This window comes from Topomyia yanbarensis, chromosome 2, assembly GCF_030247195.1.
Source record: "Topomyia yanbarensis strain Yona2022 chromosome 2, ASM3024719v1, whole genome shotgun sequence".
In the NCBI taxonomy this organism is placed as follows: Eukaryota; Metazoa; Arthropoda; class Insecta; order Diptera; family Culicidae; genus Topomyia; species Topomyia yanbarensis.
Window position 1 is genome coordinate 390935262 of NC_080671.1, and position 19078 is coordinate 390954339.

The 19078-nt window shown below is 40.3% G+C and overlaps 2 protein-coding genes across 2 annotated transcripts; one reads left to right on the forward strand and one right to left on the reverse strand.

The window, feature by feature from the left end:
* Positions 1-166: 166 nt before the first annotated feature.
* Positions 167-14340, forward strand: LOC131684778 (cytosolic carboxypeptidase 6). Its single transcript, XM_058967919.1, has 6 exons — positions 167-347; positions 427-492; positions 12088-12581; positions 12631-12999; positions 13056-13371; positions 13622-14340. The coding sequence occupies exons 1-6, from the start codon at positions 287-289 to the stop codon at positions 14209-14211; spliced, it is 1896 nt and encodes a 631-aa protein (XP_058823902.1). The 5' UTR covers positions 167-286; the 3' UTR covers positions 14212-14340.
* On the reverse strand, positions 14223-15319 carry LOC131684781 (NADH-cytochrome b5 reductase-like). Its single transcript, XM_058967922.1, has one exon. The coding sequence runs from the start codon at positions 15250-15252 to the stop codon at positions 14236-14238; it is 1017 nt and encodes a 338-aa protein (XP_058823905.1). The 5' UTR covers positions 15253-15319; the 3' UTR covers positions 14223-14235.
* Between the last annotated feature and the right edge of the window lie 3759 nt (positions 15320-19078).

Consider the following 19078-nt stretch of genomic DNA (forward strand, 5'->3'; position numbering starts at 1 on the left):
GTAGCACCTAGCCACAATTGAATTCACTTTTCTCGACATCTAATCAACCAGGTGTATATTACACATCCTGTTTCTTAGTGGCGTTGGCTGTTCAGGGGTCTTTAGGTTGGAAAATGTACTACATGCGGTTACTTGCTGTTAGAAAACGGTCGAGGTAGAACCACACATACTTGGTGAACGATTGACGCATTTGAATCAGATTAAGTTGAAGTGCGGATCGTAGAAGAACGGTCCCTGTTTTTTCGCTAAGTTAAGTAGTTCGAGATTACAACAAAAATATTCAAAAATGTTTACAGAAGCATGTGATCCATTGAAACATACTAGCATGTACCAGAGAGCGGAAGAAGGTCGTTTTTAACGTGCCAGTTTAGTTGACCTTTACATTTATCTAATCGAAGTGTTTCTCCAATTCATGGATTATTGCAGATAGCGAGGACAGCGATGGAGAAGGAGGACTTGGAAACGTTAGTCGGGTTATCATCCGACCTCCAGGTAAGCTACTATTAGTTATGATGATTCTCTGTATGCAAAAATTAATAACCAGATGTAAGGATTACGTTTTGACTAGGTATGGTGATATTTGAGTTGTTTATTTATACTTTTGCAGTTTTGTGCCATTTTTAATGTCTACGTAGGAAGAAGAGGGAAAATATGTTTGTTTTGTGCCATAAACCTCTTGAAACTTCCCTGGGATGTTGCTGACACACACGGTCTCAGATCAGATATCATTCAGATCGTTATTCGGAGATTTGTGTCTGGTGGCAAGAGAAAGATTGGTGGTAAATGGAGAATGACTACACAATACAATCACAACACAAAGTAATAAACAGCCTGGATTCTTTACTCCCGAAGGAATAATGAACTCTACTGATGAAGCCTATAACTCTTTACCACACTGAATTCGAAACAATAGCTTATCCTTGAGTTTAGCTCCCTGTACATAGGTTCATCTATGTACGGATAACCAAAAAACCCGGATACACAATTGAATTACTGCAGGGTAGTTACATATCAAATGATAATCACAAAGATCACACGTATAATACTCAGCACGTTGAATAGTAGTCATTTGATGTTTGAGATTGTAATGTCCAGTCAATGTCCTGAAAAGAATATTGTAATTTTGCTTGGAAAATGCAACAAATTCTTTGACATTTCCAAACTCACATCCGGCAGAAAAGTTTTGGTTGAACGCAAGATTTTATGCTACGCCAATGTTTGGCATGTTTTGACGCAGCCCAAGAGCGAACCTTATGTTTTATCCAACTTATAAATAGTGGTAAAACTGGTTCTGGACTAACGAAGTCAGTCGCAGCACCCGCTCTAGTCAATTCGTCCACCCATTCATTTACGGTAATACCGGAACCCGGTACCCATTCCACACGCTACACATAATAGCGAAGATTGCGGTTTGGAATACGGTACAGTCTCTACCGTGCGAATGAGATTAGTCTAATTCCGATTCTGCCAAACAGCCATTCCTCGCGAGGAGTAATCGTCACATTCAATGTTTTAAAGAAAAAAACTACATGCAAGTTACTTGGGTGCGTTTCGACTTCGTCTCTTCAGAAACCGACACTAACTTTGTGTCGGAATAGATTAGCGCCGGCTTGACGCAAATGCATAAAACTAAAACACACTATGTGTTTCAATCGAATGACTGGTCAAACGTGATGTCCCGTCCGAGCAGAAGTTTTGTTTATGCCTGCTAGCCAAGACAAGTTTCGGCTTCACTGTGACTATAGGTTACCTCATCAGATCTACCATAGTTTGCAGATGAAACTTGGGATTGCAAGCTGCTAGCGGATTGCAAAAGTACCAGATCATGCTGTGTGGGGTGCTGTCCCGGTTGACTATAAGGCGAACGAGATATTTGCAGATACGTCATTTAGTAGGACAACTGTCAGTTTGTTGGCTGAATTTAATTATTTTTTTTTAATTTAAGGGTCAGAAAAGGATAATTAAGGCTTAAAAATAATATAAGTGTACTTGTAAGGACACCCACTATCATTTCACATGAGAAACTGACACAATTTTTCCAAATTAAAGATCCCTATTCATTTTCAACTACATATAAGATCACGATTCGTTATATAATTGAGCAAAGAAGTTGCGATTACGCTATTTTTTTAAAGTTCTTGAAAATTTATTTAAAAAATCTATTTTTGAAATCATAAGCAGGGGCTGGTGGGGAGTTGTGAACACCGTTAATAGCTGCTATATAAATAATAAAAATATAGTAACTACTGTTAAATGTTTATACTGGCATGGCGTCACTTTCTCATTGGCAAATGTTGCATTAACTCATATTTCATTTTTTCCTACTTTTTGCGATGGTTCACAACTCATTGACAAAATAAAACATACTGATTCCAAGTTACAGTGGTCGGAAACGCCAAAATCGTTAACTTAATTCACTAGAGGCCAAATTATCGAATATTTTCATAGGGTGTCTTTGGAGGAATTGTTCATATGAATATTCCCCACAATCTGATAACAATTGAAATTAGGCATGGCTTACTATGATCGAACTAAAAAAACTAACTTTTTATACTGTCGAGGTAGAAAGTTGGTGTCTTCGACAAAGTTTTAGGAATGCTCATAGTGAAAAATTTTGTTGAAGAGTTTGATCTTGTAGGACTAAAAGCTATCGATTTATAAGGCATTTTCTATGGCAACCCCCTTAAATCTAGTTTTTTTAATATAACTTTTTTCATTGTGACTTTTCGTGCAAACTATGTTCAAGACAAATGGGTAGGTATCAAAACTACATAATATTGTCGAAGACTGTATGTGAAAATACTCATTCATTTCAAAGTTATTGAAGATTTTTACATTTTTTTACACCAACTTCAACTACGCATAAGAAAGAAAGGTGCAAACCAAAATGCACGAACAGGAACTTTTTTCACTGTCTAAAGTATGCACAATTAATCTGAGAAGGTTTGGTGCGTGGCACTCTAGAACCCTAAGCTTGCTTTATCATGTTTTTTTTTACTTTTTCCATACAAAAATCAGCAAAAAAAAATTTTTTCGATTTTTCGCGTAAAATTTACTAATTAATGGTATGACATCCCGTTGTAAGCATTAAATTCATTATGACATGTCTCTTTGAGAATATATTAGTTTGGGATCTCCAATGACATTAAAAACTTCACATTTTTACTCCCACGTTTATAAAATCTGAAATATTCAGACATTAGTGAAAATAATACTTGTAATTGAATATCAAAGCAACAATTTCAAAAATTGGGGTAAAAAAAATTAAAAAAAATTTTTTTGCTGATTTTTCTATGCAAAATGTCAAAAAACATGATAAAGTAAGCCTACCCTATTCATAGGGTTCTAGAGTGCCACACACCAAACCTTCTTAGATTAATTGTGCATACTTTAGACAGTGAAAAAAGTGCCTGTTCGTGCATTTTGGTTTGCACATTTCTTTCTTATGCGTAGTTGAAGTTGGTGTAAAAAAATGTAAAAATCTTCAACATACAGTCTTTAACAATATTATGTAGTTTTGATACCTACACATTTGTCTTGAACATAGTTTGCACGGAAAGTCACAATGAAAAGAGTTATATTAAAAAAAATAGATTCAAGGGGGTTGCCATAGAAAACGCCTTGTAAATCGATAACCTTTAGTCCTACAAGATCAAACTCTTCAATAAAATTCTTCACTACGAGCATTCCTAAAACTTTGTCGAAGACACCAACTTTCTACCTCGACAGTATAAAAAGTTATTTTTTTAGTTCGATCATAGTAAGCCATGCCTAATTTCAATTGTTATCAGATTGTGGGGAATATTCATATGAACAATTCCTCCAAAGACACCCTGTGAATATATTCAATGGTTTGGCCTCTAGTGAATTAAGTTCATGTTTTTGGCGTTTCCGACCACTGTGCAAGTATTCCACGCAATCCACCATATCTCAAACACGATAATGATTCTTTTAAATTGCTTGAGCCTGTGGATGTATTAAGGTGTCCTTACTAGTTCAAATATTGGACCGATGTTTATGGCGGTTAAGTCCCGAAAAAACAATGTTCACAACCACCGTCCCTTACTTATATCTTTTCAATAATAGAAGCTATAGTTTTAATGAGATAGAAGAAAATATTCGTCTTCAAATATTTTGGAAATCATCTAATATGATGATGAAAAAATCAAAACTGCACCTTACTAGACATTTCTATTATTTTAAATAGTGGGTAGGATGGTTAAAAAATTAAAATCTGAAAATTAACTTTTAACTAGTTGAGAAATCTTTTCGCAGTCTTTCAGAATATTTAACTATAGCTCTATATTTTGTACTTTTGTACTCTCTCGATACTCCACGATTATAATATGCTTAAGTATTATATGAAAAATATACTATAAAACTATTAGGTGGATTACTTTGTGATCTGTTTATTAAAACACCATCCAACATCTACCTCACTGCTGAACGCAATGCTTAATCCAAGGGGTAAATTCATCAACTCTGAAAGAATTTGATGTGAAATTAATCGACAATCGACTCACCATTCAAAAGGTATTGATGTGCCCATTCCAAGAATGTATAACATGTTTGAATTAAATATCAACCATTTAGGGTAAAGAGGAACCAAAGTCAAAAAAAAGTTATTTTTTGTAAAATGACTCATTTTTAGCTCATTTTTCATAAAAAAAAATAATACAGCAAAAAAATCTTTTAAAGTCTTATGTGACAGACATACTTCTAACGTAAATTTTAAGCTTAAGATCACAAAAATCCGATGAAAACTGTTGATGTTATTAAGCACCGAGTGAAAATTGTTCTGTTTTTTCACATATCTCTTTTGGTATTAAATAAGATTACAATTTACAAGAAAAATAAGTTGCGAGAAAAAGTGTTTCTAGATTAATTTTGGATCGCGAACACGAAAATCATACTCAATTTCTCTTTCAAAGAAGTTTTTTTCAAAAAACGTTTTTTTGTTTTTCCTCTAATTTTTTATTACAGCAAAAATAATTTTTAATATTTTCAGAATCTAAAGTGACAGATTTTACAAATTTTAAGGTAATTGCGATAAGCTAAGAAAAAAGATGTTTTCTAAGTTAGTTTTGGGTCGCTCAAGTCAAAGTCCATTTTTTTTTCAAAGAAGCACTTTCGAGATTACATACTTTGAAAACTATGTTTTTGGTCACTGCTTTTAGTTATTTGTCAATATCTCGTTGAAAAAGGATCAGATCCAAACAAACAACTTTCAGTTCGAAAGGTATTGATGTGCCCTTTTCGAAAATTTATAATTTGCGTAGATCAAATGTACATTTATTATGATTTCAAGCGACCACAGTAAAAAAAATATAATTTTTGACCTTTTTAAAAAAAATGTATATTTCTAGTTAGTTTTTTATAACAAATCAAGAACAGAAAAAAAATTCTCTTAGAATCTAATGTGGTAGATAATCTATTTACATACATTTTAAGCCAATGCTCACAAAAATCGGATGCAGATAGTATGAAACACTGAGTGAAAATTGTAACAATCATGTTTGCGGCTGAAATAATCTTCTACAGTTGATACGTTTGTGTTGGGTATAGTCTTCTCGAACTTGCATCCAGCATGAGTAAATGAATGTAAATGAGCTTTAGACTCCTAAGGCGGTATGCGTATCGTGCTTGGTAAAATATTCCATCAGGACAATGCAGCAATTGGGTCATTAAATGAGAAAAAAAAACTCTTTCTTTGTTACATACTTCGATAAAGCTGATTTTCGTGATTGCAACAATGTATTTTTCCAACTCAGGAAACGTGAAATAAAAATTTAAATTTAAAATAAAGAAATATGTTGACAGTTTGGATTTGACACTATCAGAAGGATTTGACATTTCGAATTTCACGACAACTGATGCCCTGTCAGAAAAACTGAACACATGTTTTCCCGCAGGGTTATTTTTATTTGACATAAACACCATTGACCTATCCAGTTGCGTTAGTATTTTGCCGTTTTGACGTTTGAATTGGGAGGAAAACAAATCGTTTACACGGAAAGTTGGAATAAAAACAAACCGCTTCTTGGCTTAAGGGGAGGACGGTAATATAAAAATGCGAGATCTCAGTGTGTGTATATTAAACGTCAAATATCTCAATACAATGAATATAGTTTTTTTTTTCATTTTAGGTGTTGTCTTGATAGGCCAGATGTAAACAACCGCAGTTTTCCTATGTATGGTTGCCAAGCTTATATAAGATTTATTTTAAAAAACAAAAAAAATCGTTTTTACGTATTATAACGAATTTTTTTTAAATGATGTTGTATTATGTATATTGGACCTAAAATTTATCGAATGGAATGGAAAACTGTATATAGCTTAATGACCCAATTGATAACCAATATGAGAGCTTCTGCGGCAAAGGCATGATTGGTGATTATTGCTGGATGTAACCTCGAGAAGACTCTATCCAAGACAAACGAGTTTTTTTCAACCGGAATTGTGATTGTGTGAACAGCACAAAGTTATTTTAATAGATAGTAAAAAGAGGATTTATTTTAAATCCAATTAAGTGGTAGGTATTTATTAAACTGTGCAGATACACATTCCGTCAACGTCTTGCTATTACAAAGTCTTGACAGTACAATCCCTTAGAGGAATTTTCGCCTTCTGCTTCAACAGACTTCACAGCCGATTCCTATTTTACAGAACATTACGTGGCTAGTGCTACGATCCCACTGAGACTCCTTCCCTATAGGGGCTCGGATATTTGACGACCGGCTTATGAGACCAGTGCTACACCCTCTGAACCGCCGCACCAGGGCAGGGTATGCTAAAATTACAAAATTTCGCTCAATGCGCCATAGCATCAACATTTCCATCCGATGTTGGTGATATTAGGCTTAAAATTAACGCAAACATATTATCTGTCATCTTAAATTCTAAAAGGACCGAAAAAAATCAGTTTTGCTGCAAAAAAAATCAATTAAAAATGAGTAACTTTTGAAAATGGTCAAAAACTTGGGTCGCTGGCAACACTAAAATTTTTACATATAATCGACACATATTATATGTTTTTGAAAAGAACATCTCAGCACCTTTCAACCTGTACATTGATCAAATTAACTGGATGATTTTCACGAAACATTGACTTAAAACTAAAAAAGTACTCAAAAACAAGCTTTTTGAGAAAATCACAAAATTGCTTCTTTGAACAAAAAAATATTATTTTCGTATTCAGCGACCCAAAATTAGTCTAAGAAACACTTTTTCTCGCAGCTTATTTTTTTCTTGTGAACTAGTGTTATTTATTGAATAAATTCACAAAATGTTTTCGAAATCGATTTCCTTGAATCACGTAGATGTGTATTCATACCCCGATATTCAAAATCGGTTGTTTGGTTTTGGCCATAGTTATTGAAAATTGGTGAGGATTGTAAATATAAAATGTTTAATATCTTTGACAATCTATAGCTTGTTAGAAATGTATTTTTATTAGCTTTTTAGTTGTGCTTTAATAGATTCGTTCAAAAAAGTATGAGTAATTGCATAAAACTTGTTGTGCTTTGACAAAATGACCAATATCTCAGAAAATAAACAATATATCAAAAATCAAAAATAATAGTGTCAAATTGTCACATTAGGCCTTGCATTTGAAACTAGTTTTGTTAAGATCGGTTCAGCCGTTGCTGAGATAATTACATAACATTAGTGCACACACACAGTGCACTGATCGAGCAGTGCAAACAGAATGTACCGGCGGCTATCCGGATTTGGAAATCTTATGGAGCAACTCAAACGGCGACGATTCGGCTACCGGTGGCCGCTGCCAACAAGCTGGCGGAGACCGGTAAGATAAAAGTCGGATGGTCGGTGTGCTCGCTGAGAGTTACTCCACGAGTTTCCAAGCAATTGGAGCGATACTTCAGATGCTTTGACCTCGGATACCTGTCGAGGAACTGCAAGGGTTCGGACAAGTTTGCATTGTGTAGAAAATGCATAGAAAAGGGGCACGTTGCTAGAGACTGCACGAAGCAACCAAGGAGCATGATCTGCAAACCGGAGGACGGAAACGACCACACGACGGGAGGCTTCAAATGCGTACATAAAGGCGAAGGCAGGCCAATGATGATGGAGATAGCCCATCTTAATCAATCATTGCGACATTGCACAGCAACTGTTCTGTCGACAACAGAAACAAAGTGCGACGTTGCAATTATTGCAGAGCCGTATCGTGTTCCTACCGATAACTGTAACTGGGTGGTGGATAGTGCAGGGATGGCTGCAATCTAAGTAATACGCGGTTTTCCTATCCATGTGGATAACACAAACGAAGGCTTCGTGACCGCCGGCGTATTCGTCTATAACGGCTATACTCCTCCAAGATGGACACCAGAGCAGTACAACTGGATGCTAGACGCACTGACCGACTCGTTAGTCGGACGAACGCCGGTTGTTATATGAGATTTTAATGGTTGGGCCGTGGAATAGGGTAGCAGGCTGACCAATGCAAGAGGTTACAGCCTAGCACTGGCGAAGCTGGACGTAAAGCTGTGCAACGAAGGCTACGCTAACACATTCCGTAAAGACGGCCGGGAATCCATCATCGACGTAACATTCTGCAGCGCGTCACTGATGGATAACATGAATTGGCAAATTCGTGAGTAGTACACACACAGTGACCACCAAACGAGCCCCTACACCGTTGGTCGACGAAATTGTACGGTAACGCCGAGAGTGAGGACTTGCGAGCGAAAGTGGAAAATAAAGAACTTCGACAAGGACCTTTTTGTTGAAGCACTTCGTGCTGGCAGCGTCATTTCAATTCCGAGGGCCGATGAGCTGTCGGAAACAGTAGCTAGGGCATGCGATATAACAATGCCGAGGAAAATGGAGCCGAGGAACTACCGGCGTCCGGTGTACTGGTGGAACGATAGGTTAAGCATCCTTCGGGCTACTTGCCTAAAAGCCAGAAAACGCGTTCAGAGAGCAAGTTCTGAGGCAGTCAGAGAAGAGTGTAAGGTAGCATTCCGGGCGGCCAGGGCCGCTTTTAAACGTGAGATAATGCTAAGCAAGTCCACCTGCTACAAGGAGCTGTGCACTGAAGTAGACGCTAACCCCTGGGGCAGTGCTTACCGTGTCGTTATGGCCAGGATCAAGAGTCCAATGACGCCAGTCAAAATGTGCGCCGACAAACTGAAAATTATCGTGGAGGGCCTTTTCCCGAAGCACGACCCAACCGCATGGCCGACTACACCGTACGTTGATGCAGACGGTGGAAATGCAGGTGACAATCGAGTTTCCAGCGACGAGCTCCCTATAGTGGCAAAAGGTCTGAAAGCGAAGAAAGCTCCCGGACCGGATGGTATCCCTAACGTGGCACTGAAGACTGCGATCACGGAGTTTCCGTACATGTTCAGGATAGTCCTACAGAAATGCCTGGATGATGGCTACTTCCTGGATAGATGGAAGATCCAGAAGCTGGTGTTGCTGCCAAAACCAGGGAAACCACCATGCATTCTGAGTACTCTCGGTAAACTCATGGAAAGGGTCATTCTCAACAGGGTGACGACCTACGCTGAAAGTGAGAACGGATTATCGCAGAGACAGTTCGGGTTCCGGAAAGGGATACCGACGATGGACGCCATCCGCATAGTCATCGCGAACACGGAGAAAGCATTGAAGCAAAAGAGAAGGGGTAATCGCTACTGCGCCGTGGTAACGATAGACGTGAAGAACGCGTTCAACAGTGCTAGCTGCGGGGCCATCGCCGTAGCGCTGCACAGAATACGGGTTCCGGACTATCTGTGCAGGGTTCTGAAAAGTCACTTTCAAAACCGAATACTGGTCTACGAAACGAACATTGGGCAGAGGTCGATTAGGGTCACGGCTGGAGTACCTCAAGGCTCCATACGCGGCCCAACGCTCTGAAATATTATGTACAACGGAATGCTAACACTGGAACTGCCAAGGGGAGTAGAGATCGTCGGCTTTGCAGATGGTGTTTTCCTGACGATAACGGGCGAGACCCTTGAGGATATGGAGATGCTGACGGCAGAGACAATAGGCATCGTGGAAACCTGGAGTGCTGGTCAGCAACCGTAAACAGATCCAACGTGTCGAGATCAGCGTCGGGGTACAATCCATCCCACCAATGCGCGCGCTGAAGCAGCTGGATGTGATGGTTGACGATCGGATAAATTACAACACTATGTCCACTATGTCGACTATGCATGTGAGAAGGCTTCGAGGGCTACTAACGTATTGGCAAGGATTATGTCGTACATCAGAGGAGCACGGTGCAGCACGAGACGGCTCCTGATGGATAACAAGCACGTCACCTAATGGCTCTTCGTGTCACGAGTGCATACAGAATGATATCGTCGTAGACGCTGCGTAATTTCCGGGATGATTCCCATTTGCATCACTCTGGCTGAGTACGCGGAATGCTACTAGCGGAGGAATGCACGAAATGTCAGGAGACTGGTCAGAGTAGACTCGTTGACTAAGTGACAGCAAGAGTGGGACAACGCGGAGAAAGGATGGTCGAGCATATCTGGGATGCTGTCAACAGAGTGTTTACGAGTATACTCTCCGAGCTGCAGAGAAAGGGCGAAGGGACGAATATAGCACCATCGGCTAGAAAACCGCCGTGCCGGGGAACTCTCCGTTGGTGTAGATTAGATCCACCGCCGGGGACTAGTTTAGTAGTACGCGATGTAGCACCGGGGTCCGGGCGCCAATGTACCGGACGTCATACTCTACCGGATTAATGCGAGTAGATCGCGTTGAACAACTAGCAGTGGGTCGTTGGGGCGCCAGTGAACCGGTAGCTACATTGCACCTGGAACGGCTGAACAGACCTCAGCACCTACTAGCTGACCCGTTGAGTAGGCTAGGGCGAGTGCCGGGGACTAGAGAGAGTAGATCGGGATAAAGCGGAGAGATAAATGGCTCACGAAAACGAACATCGGTATAGGAAGAAATCTACCACCCGGAAATTCACAATAGGGTAGATTTACCGCCATACACTATCCGACTATATCGTTATAAAAAATGGGAACTAATTGGCTCATGAAACAGACATCGGTGAGTTCACCGCCGGGGACTATCCGAGAAGATCGGAATTAGGCTGGGAGCTAAATGACGCACTGAAAGAAAGTGGTGTGACGAAAGCACAACAAAAAGTGCCCCCTACCAGCGAAGTAAAACCTTGATGTAGTTCCGTGGGGAAGAAGGGTGGTGGGGAGTTAGGAGTGGCTTTAGTGGTTAGACACGATAGTGAGTCGTGAGTCCCACACAGTGCTAATACACTAAAAACCAGGGCTTTGAAGCCTCTTAAACCTTAGTATAAAACAAAATAAACTATGTTCAAACGTGGCCATGTTTCTTCGTAGAACAAAATGTCGATTTGTGGAACCATTCCTGCCATACTAAATGCGATAGCTCATATTTTCTTCGGGTTAGGAGATAAGCGATTCTTCCTGGCCCACGCAGCAATTTCCTCGAGATCATCATTGATATATAAAATAAGGGCGTTGTCTGTCAGCTGCTGGACCAGATACGTACACTTGTAGATCGTCAGCATGGAGGTGGTAGTTGCATCTGAGGGACGACGGCAAGCTGTTGATGTATAAGCTAAACAGCAGTGCACTTAAACAAGAACCTTGTGGTATACCGTTTAGGACATAACGGTCACTTGATATTTTATCACCCAAGCGCAATGATTGCTTTCTGAGTGCGGGAAAGTATGATATTAAGTTGCAGGCGACTTGAAGAAAAAATCGAACTCATCGCGAAGTTTTGTGTTTCTCAAATTAGTTAAAGCTGATAAAAACGTGAATTGATATACAAAAATAATATTTGAAAAGCAATAAACCCGTTTTTGCTAATATATAGTTCTATTTCAGAAATATATCAATCAATCCACGTATTAATATATTTTAATTAACAACATACTTTATTTCAACTATGCCTGACTGAGTCTGGCATGGCCAAATAGAGGTGTGCGCCGCACCGGCGATTGCAGGTAAAAATAGCGGCGCACACCTCTATGCCCAAATCATGTCTTTCTACAAAATGCAATTCATGAGCAAATTCCATAACACGTTATTCCACACCTCGATATAGGTCACAGTGGTAAAGCGAAACGCGGACATCTCTGCTTCGATGCTGCCTTCGAAACCGGCAACCTAGGACGAATAGATCTGGTGGGCGAATTCGAGTACGACCTGTTTCTCCGACCAGACACGTGCAACCCTCGGTACCGGTTCTGGTTCAATTTCACCGTGGACAATGTCAAACAGGACCAACGGGTAATATTCAACATTGTTAACATTAACAAAAGCCGAACACTGTTCAAGGATGGCATGACACCGCTGGTTAAATCCACTAGTCGCCCCAAGTGGCAACGTCTTCCCCGGTGCGAGGTGTTCTACTATAAATCGGCCGTACACCAGAACCATTATGTGCTGAGTTTTGCGTTCGGATTCGACAAGGAGGATGAAGTGTATCAATTCGCGTTGACGTATCCGTATTCATACTCCAAGTTGCAAGCTTACCTGAACGTATTGGAGAGCAAATTCCCCGACTCGTTTGAGAGAACGACGCTTGGAATGACGATTGTAAGTTGCCTAACCTGAACTAATGTAGTTATAGATTTCTTTTTCGTAGCAAAATCGCAAGCTGGAACTAATCACATTCGATGATGTGAAGAAACCGGAAAAGATCGACCACAAAAATTTGATTCACATAGTGGTGATCTTGGCCAGGATACACCCGGGGGAATCACCTGCTTCGTACGTAGTGCAAGGTTTGATCGAATATCTGGCAGCAGCCAGTCAACCTGTTTCGAAAGCTTTGCGTGAAAACGTAGTCTTCAAAATAGTACCGATGCTGAATCCGGATGGTGTGTTCCTGGGGAACAACAGATGCAACGTGATTGGTCATGATTTGAATCGGACATGGAACAAGGTATCCCAGTACACGCATCCGACACTGGCGGCCGTTATGAAAATGTTGAAGGAGTATGATAATTCGAGTGTATGTGGTTATAATTGGTCCGTTTTCAAATACACATTAACAAATCTTATCCGTAGTGTTATCAGGTTGACTTCGTGATCGATATTCACGCCCATTCTACTTTAACGGGAACATTCATCTATGGTAGCACGTACGACAACGTGTATCGATATGAGCGGCACCTGGTGTTCCCCAAGTTGTTTGCTTCCAAGTGTGAAGATTTCTGTCAGGAGCACATGATGTTCAATGCCGACGATAGGAAGTCGGGGACGGCACGGAGATACTTTGTCGATGCGTTAAGTGATACTGTCAACACGTACACGTTGGAGGTGTCGATGTGTGGATACTTCCTGAATGACACCAATATTATGACGCAGTATACCGAGGATGGGTGTTAGTATATTCTTTGTTCTACAATTATGCAATTCAATCAATTTCCATATTTTTATTTTTATTATATAGGTATCAAACTTATGGTCATTCGCCTCTTTTTCGAACTAGAAAATTTCAGCATTCCCAAATTTTTATTCCCGAATATCGAAAACTGAGCGAATGGCAGCGAACTTAAATCTTTATCTTTTAAACTACACTATAGCGAAAATACAAATTCCAATTTAATAATTTTGAGCTGCTTCTTCCTCAGATATGCGAATCGGTCGCAACTTGGCGCGAACGTTTCTGGAATATTACCGCTTCACCAATATTCTACCAATTCCTCCGATGGACGAACTTCGAACGCGCAAGGGACGCCCTCGGACACACCGACCAAGAACGCGCTCCAGAAACCGCAGTGAGGTCCACTCACGTCCCAAAACCGTCCGCACGTACGCACCCATAAGCTATACCGATTTGTCAATCTGCTACGACAGTTCAAGCTCCCCGGAAGGATCACCCATTCGTTACATGTACTCCACCTATGGAGGCTTTCGAATGCGTGCACTGGGGCCACCAGATCAGTACTCGCTGTCCAACATACAGGCGGCTCGATTTAGCAATCTGGATTTCAGCAACGACTTCAGGTTTAAGGTTACACCCAAAACGAAGACTGCCCTTGAGCACAAAATGCCTCCGATCGAGATATTGAACGTACCGCCAAAACCCTGCCTTACGATAATAGACTTCAATCAGCTAACCCGCGGAGGACTCGAGGAAGCCACCTCCGGACGAACGTTCGAGCGGGAGAAGGACAAAATTCGTCGTCATACAATGAAAAGCAGTTCACGGAAAGCGTAGACTAAAAAACTTTGTACTTTATTGTTAAAATTTGTAATAATTCTCTATATTCAACTCTGTTATACTAGCTTCTATTAATTCCGTAAACGATGTGTTCCCACAGATCAGGACCTGTAGGGAATTCTGCGCGATTTTTCGCAATAAATTTTGTACATCTAGCTTTTCCAATCTGTGATTGAATATCCGTTCAGTGTATTTTTTCTTAGATGACAAACATGTACAATTTGTGGCTGTTCCACTTCCACAAGAGCAAGTCTCTCTCGAGAGATAAATTACCGGGTCAAAATTCCAGAAATAACCAAAAGTTTGAAGATCTGCTCTCAATAAAATGCTATCAATGTCCTTGCAACAGTAGCATAGCTTCAACAGAGTTTCATCTTCTTCGTCCTCTAGAATGTTTGCCATAATCGAGTAAATGGGCGCTAAACCAACTCCCTGTGCAAAACCAAATAAATATTTTCTCATGTTTCGCTTCCAATACAATCCGGTGTAAGCGCCTTTCCACTCCGTAGCTTCACCGATATTCAACGTAGTTAGATATTCCGACATTTCACCACCAGGCTCCAGCTTTATAAGTACATCAAATGACTTTTCCTCCCGATTCACTCTAATCGGCGTATATGGTCGACTAATGTACAGATCGAGTTCCGTTTTGTCATATTTTTCGATGGTTTTTGGTTGAACACGTGCTTCCGGTTCGAATTGCGCCATCAACTTTCGCCATTTTGAAAACGTACCACTAAATTGTCTCCCATCATTTCGCCAATGTTTGGGGACTCGCAAGACTAAATGGCTACCAGGAGTAATTATCAATTGCTTCTGTTGATCTTCTGCACCAATTTTAAGTTGAAACCGAAACAGAAAGGTATTTTCGGTGCACTGATCGATTAGGATGCACTCGAAGAGTCTGTAGTGCCCAGTGTTCAGCACGCTTGGTCCGTCTAAATTTGTTACTGAATTTTGAGGTTTAATTTTGTGATCCAAAACACAATTTGTACAGCCTGATCCACAGCACTCGGGAAGAACTTCTACAGTTTCCATTGTACGAGGAATTACTAGGATTTAATAAAACAAATAAATTTAGGAAAAAACATCAACATGACTGGTAGTAACTCAGTCCAACTAGCATAACGCTAGTAACGCGGTACAACTAACTCCTAATTAGCAAAACACGATGTGTTACACAGCGTTACTCTTCGAGCCACAGCTCGACCAACCAACCCACTGAGACCGAGGTGTATACAGGTGTACACATTTTTTTTCTATGTGTGCATCAGCTGTCACTTTTTTCGGGCAAACAAGAAGAATGAGGAAGAAAACAGAAGCACGTGGACTCATACTTCATTCTGATTGGTTAGTGATGTAAACATTTGCTCTTTTGCGATCCCGGACGCCATACTTATTTTTACCACGTGCTTACAAGCTTCGTTTCGATTGGTCGGTTTGTTGATTATGTGCTTCGCGGTCCTGGGCCGCCATGATTAATTTCACTAGCAACAAACCAACACACTCAAACTTGACGAATGTAAACACCTATACTATAATGCATCTCGTACTGAGACGTCCAAAAAATTGTTTCAAAATCGTTCAACGCGGGTCCAACGGTGGACGTTTGTTGAACGGTTATTTGGACGTTCTCCAAATTGGTCCAACAAACGCCCTTCATTGGACGATTTTGAAACCAACCGTTCTTAGAGGAAAATTACGGTGTGTTACAAGCGTTACTTTCCGAGCCCCAGCTCAACCGGAATGACATTTAGTGCGCTCTTTGTTTGCTTGGCCGATCAGCTGTTCTTTAGAAAACCCTAGGATAGGATCCGCCAGCTGGCTTCTTCTTATATTTTACTAATCGCTGTTGAAAACGACATTCCCCCACTCGACCAACGTTGCCAAAATATTTGTTTTGTTTCGGTCGTATATTTGTTCTGATTAAAATATTCTATATTATGTACCAATTTCATGCTTCTGGAAAAATCAAAGATTTAGTCTTTATATCCGCATTTAAACGATCATAACGTTTTTTACCATCGGAATACAGCAAAACAAAATAATATATATTCGTTGTTAGACATTACGGAAAATATCTTCATGTTTCTTCATTTTTGTAAGTTGCGACTTCCGGGATAACTTCCTCCCTGTTTGCTCAGTACTTCCAATTTACTCGGTGCTGGAACAAAGACAATCTTTACATGAAGTTCACAATATTTTCATACTTACGCTACACAGCCTGTTGATTTCGAAAAAAGGCATTTCCGCATTATTCCGCACACAGAACAGAATCCACGATAACCGCGCTACCGGATCTCTCGGGAACTTCCGTTCTGGATAATATGTTTGATTTCGTCTGCCAAATAATGCCTGCACTTCATAATTACAGACGGATGTTATAGAAAGATAGCGGTATCTCGAGAAAACAAAAAATCAACACAGTTAACTATCGTCGTTTTATGTTTGATATCACAATATGACAACACTTCCAAGCAGCCCTTTAGTACTTTTAGTTTCCAAGCCAAAGGTTTGCCTATGTCACTTTCGTCCAATCACGAGCTGGTTCATGTAACGCAGCGTGTACTGATTCATTGAAATGATTGCTGCGCTTTTTTTACTCCTGGACGGGACGTGCGAATACAAAAAACCTAACAATGCCTTAAAAAACTGCGTGGCAGAAAGAGAGGCATGCAAGACGAACGATAAAATCAACAGAAAAAAAGAAAATATCTATCCACAAGTCCCAATTTTTACTGCTGCGAATCAGCTGTTTACATATTCTCTAAAGAACAGCTATTATCAGCAACAGTAAACAAAGGGTGCAACGAATATCATTCCATGAAATAAAATATGCTGTGTTTCAGTGATACTTTTCGTAACATGCCGTGGAATGAGGACTTAGCTGTTACTTAGCTTTACTTTCCGAGTTCCAGCTCGACCAGAATGAATCAGTACACGCCAGTGTTGCCACAATTAAATCTGTACCGGGAGTTGAAAAATCTTTTCTATCTGTACTCTTCTATAGAAAAATCTGTACCGAATTCTGTACCCAAACAATAACAAGGTTTAAAAAAAATCATTTTTCTTATACATATTTTTCATTCGGGAAAATCAAACCAGACATTCTAACTCGGTTGTTTTATTTGAGCTGGAATTCCGCAAGAAACCAGTTAGAATCCCGTGTGCTGGGTAATTGTGGAACGGGAGCACTGCTTGTCCCTCACCTGACGAGCAGATACCTTGCGCCCTACTACTGCCCGGTCAGCGTGGCAAGCAGAAAGTTAGCAAAAGTTGAGCAAAGCGAAATTGATGCTGGCAGAGTTTCTGCGAGCAACCGATGCTGCTCACTTTTATCCAGAATCCAGCCAGAAATGTACGGCCAAGATCTCTGCACGCTTCCTGTCACATCTTTGTCAGATGTTTTGCTCGATTCATGCTAAATTATACCAGGGAGGAATTGCCAGGATCTTTGCAAAGTTTATGTCCGAGTTATGCCAGGGTTTTGCTCGGGTCCTGTCAAAATTTACCAGAAAACGCGAGCGAAACCGAGTTCGCCCTAGCACAACTAACCCGACAGGATACGCGCCGAAATCTGACAGGGCTGCCAAACCAAGTCTTACAGAAATCCAGCAGAGCGGTCTCTGCCAGTACATTTGCTCACTGGGTGTGATCGCACCTTTATTGTATGTGCGTACCTTGGTATAACGCACTGATTCTGGCGGTTATCGTCTTGTCATCATCCCAAAACTAAAACGTGCTTTTCCGACCGTTCAAATAAAGTTGTTAACAAAATCTTATTTGTCGCGTAGTTTTACCGTATATTCCGCGACCGAAATCCCATAACAGCTTCTACTGATCCGCCTGAACTCTCGCCGTCAGTAATATCAATATCAGCTTCAGCTCAAATTCTCGCTGCCACTTTGTTTGTAACCAATGGTGGCCAACAGAATAGCGGCAAGAAGCTGAGATGGGGCTGGTAATATCAATAGGATATTACCATTTGATTGTTGATTTGCTGGAAGCTGGTTTCTAGCCTATCGCATTCTAATGTCAGCTTGTGTTCAAGCTCAATCAGTACCAGCTCCACTTCAGATCCTTGCCATCACTGCTGCCCCTAACACATCGTTTACCTGCTGTTTACTGGGATGCATCGCAGGGTTAACTTATTTTACCTTGCTGTCATGTAAAAAAATCTGTACCATTCTGTACTTTTTCACAAAAATCTGTAATCTGTACCGTACAGAATCTGTACCAAAAATGCTTCAAAAATCTGTACCTTTCTAGATAAATCTGTACTTGTGGCATCACTGGTACACGCTGCGTTACCAGGCATTGTAATTCTCTCTCACTCACGCGAGAAGAAGCTTATCCGAGGTCTAACTTTTCCGAGATAAGATGAGTCGCAAAATTCTCCGTCTCCACAAATAGCGTGAGAATGATTTTCCGGATAAAATTTATTTGACTTTTTCCTTCTCACCGGAGAAGGTGATAAAATTTTAATTTTGTGGAAATCAATTAAAACTTCAAAAAAATACACTTAATTACAAAGAAAAGCGGCGAAGAAATATGATAGACTTGTTTTTTCGTGTTTTGGAATAACGACAGGAAAGCAGCGAGCGAATGAAGAATACCGTGACAAACTCATTCTCTCATTCTCCGGCTGTTTTATTTATCCGGAGAAATAACACGTTGCATTTATCCGGAGAAGTTGTGTGAGTACCAATAACTTTTCGTGTGAAAATGTGAGTTTTTATTGTCGCAGTAGCAAGCTATCCGGGCGCATTTACTCATATGAGCGATAAATGCAATGCCTGTGCGTTACATAGCGGTACTTTCCGAGCCCCTGTTCGGCCGGAATGACATTTGGTGCGCTCTTTGT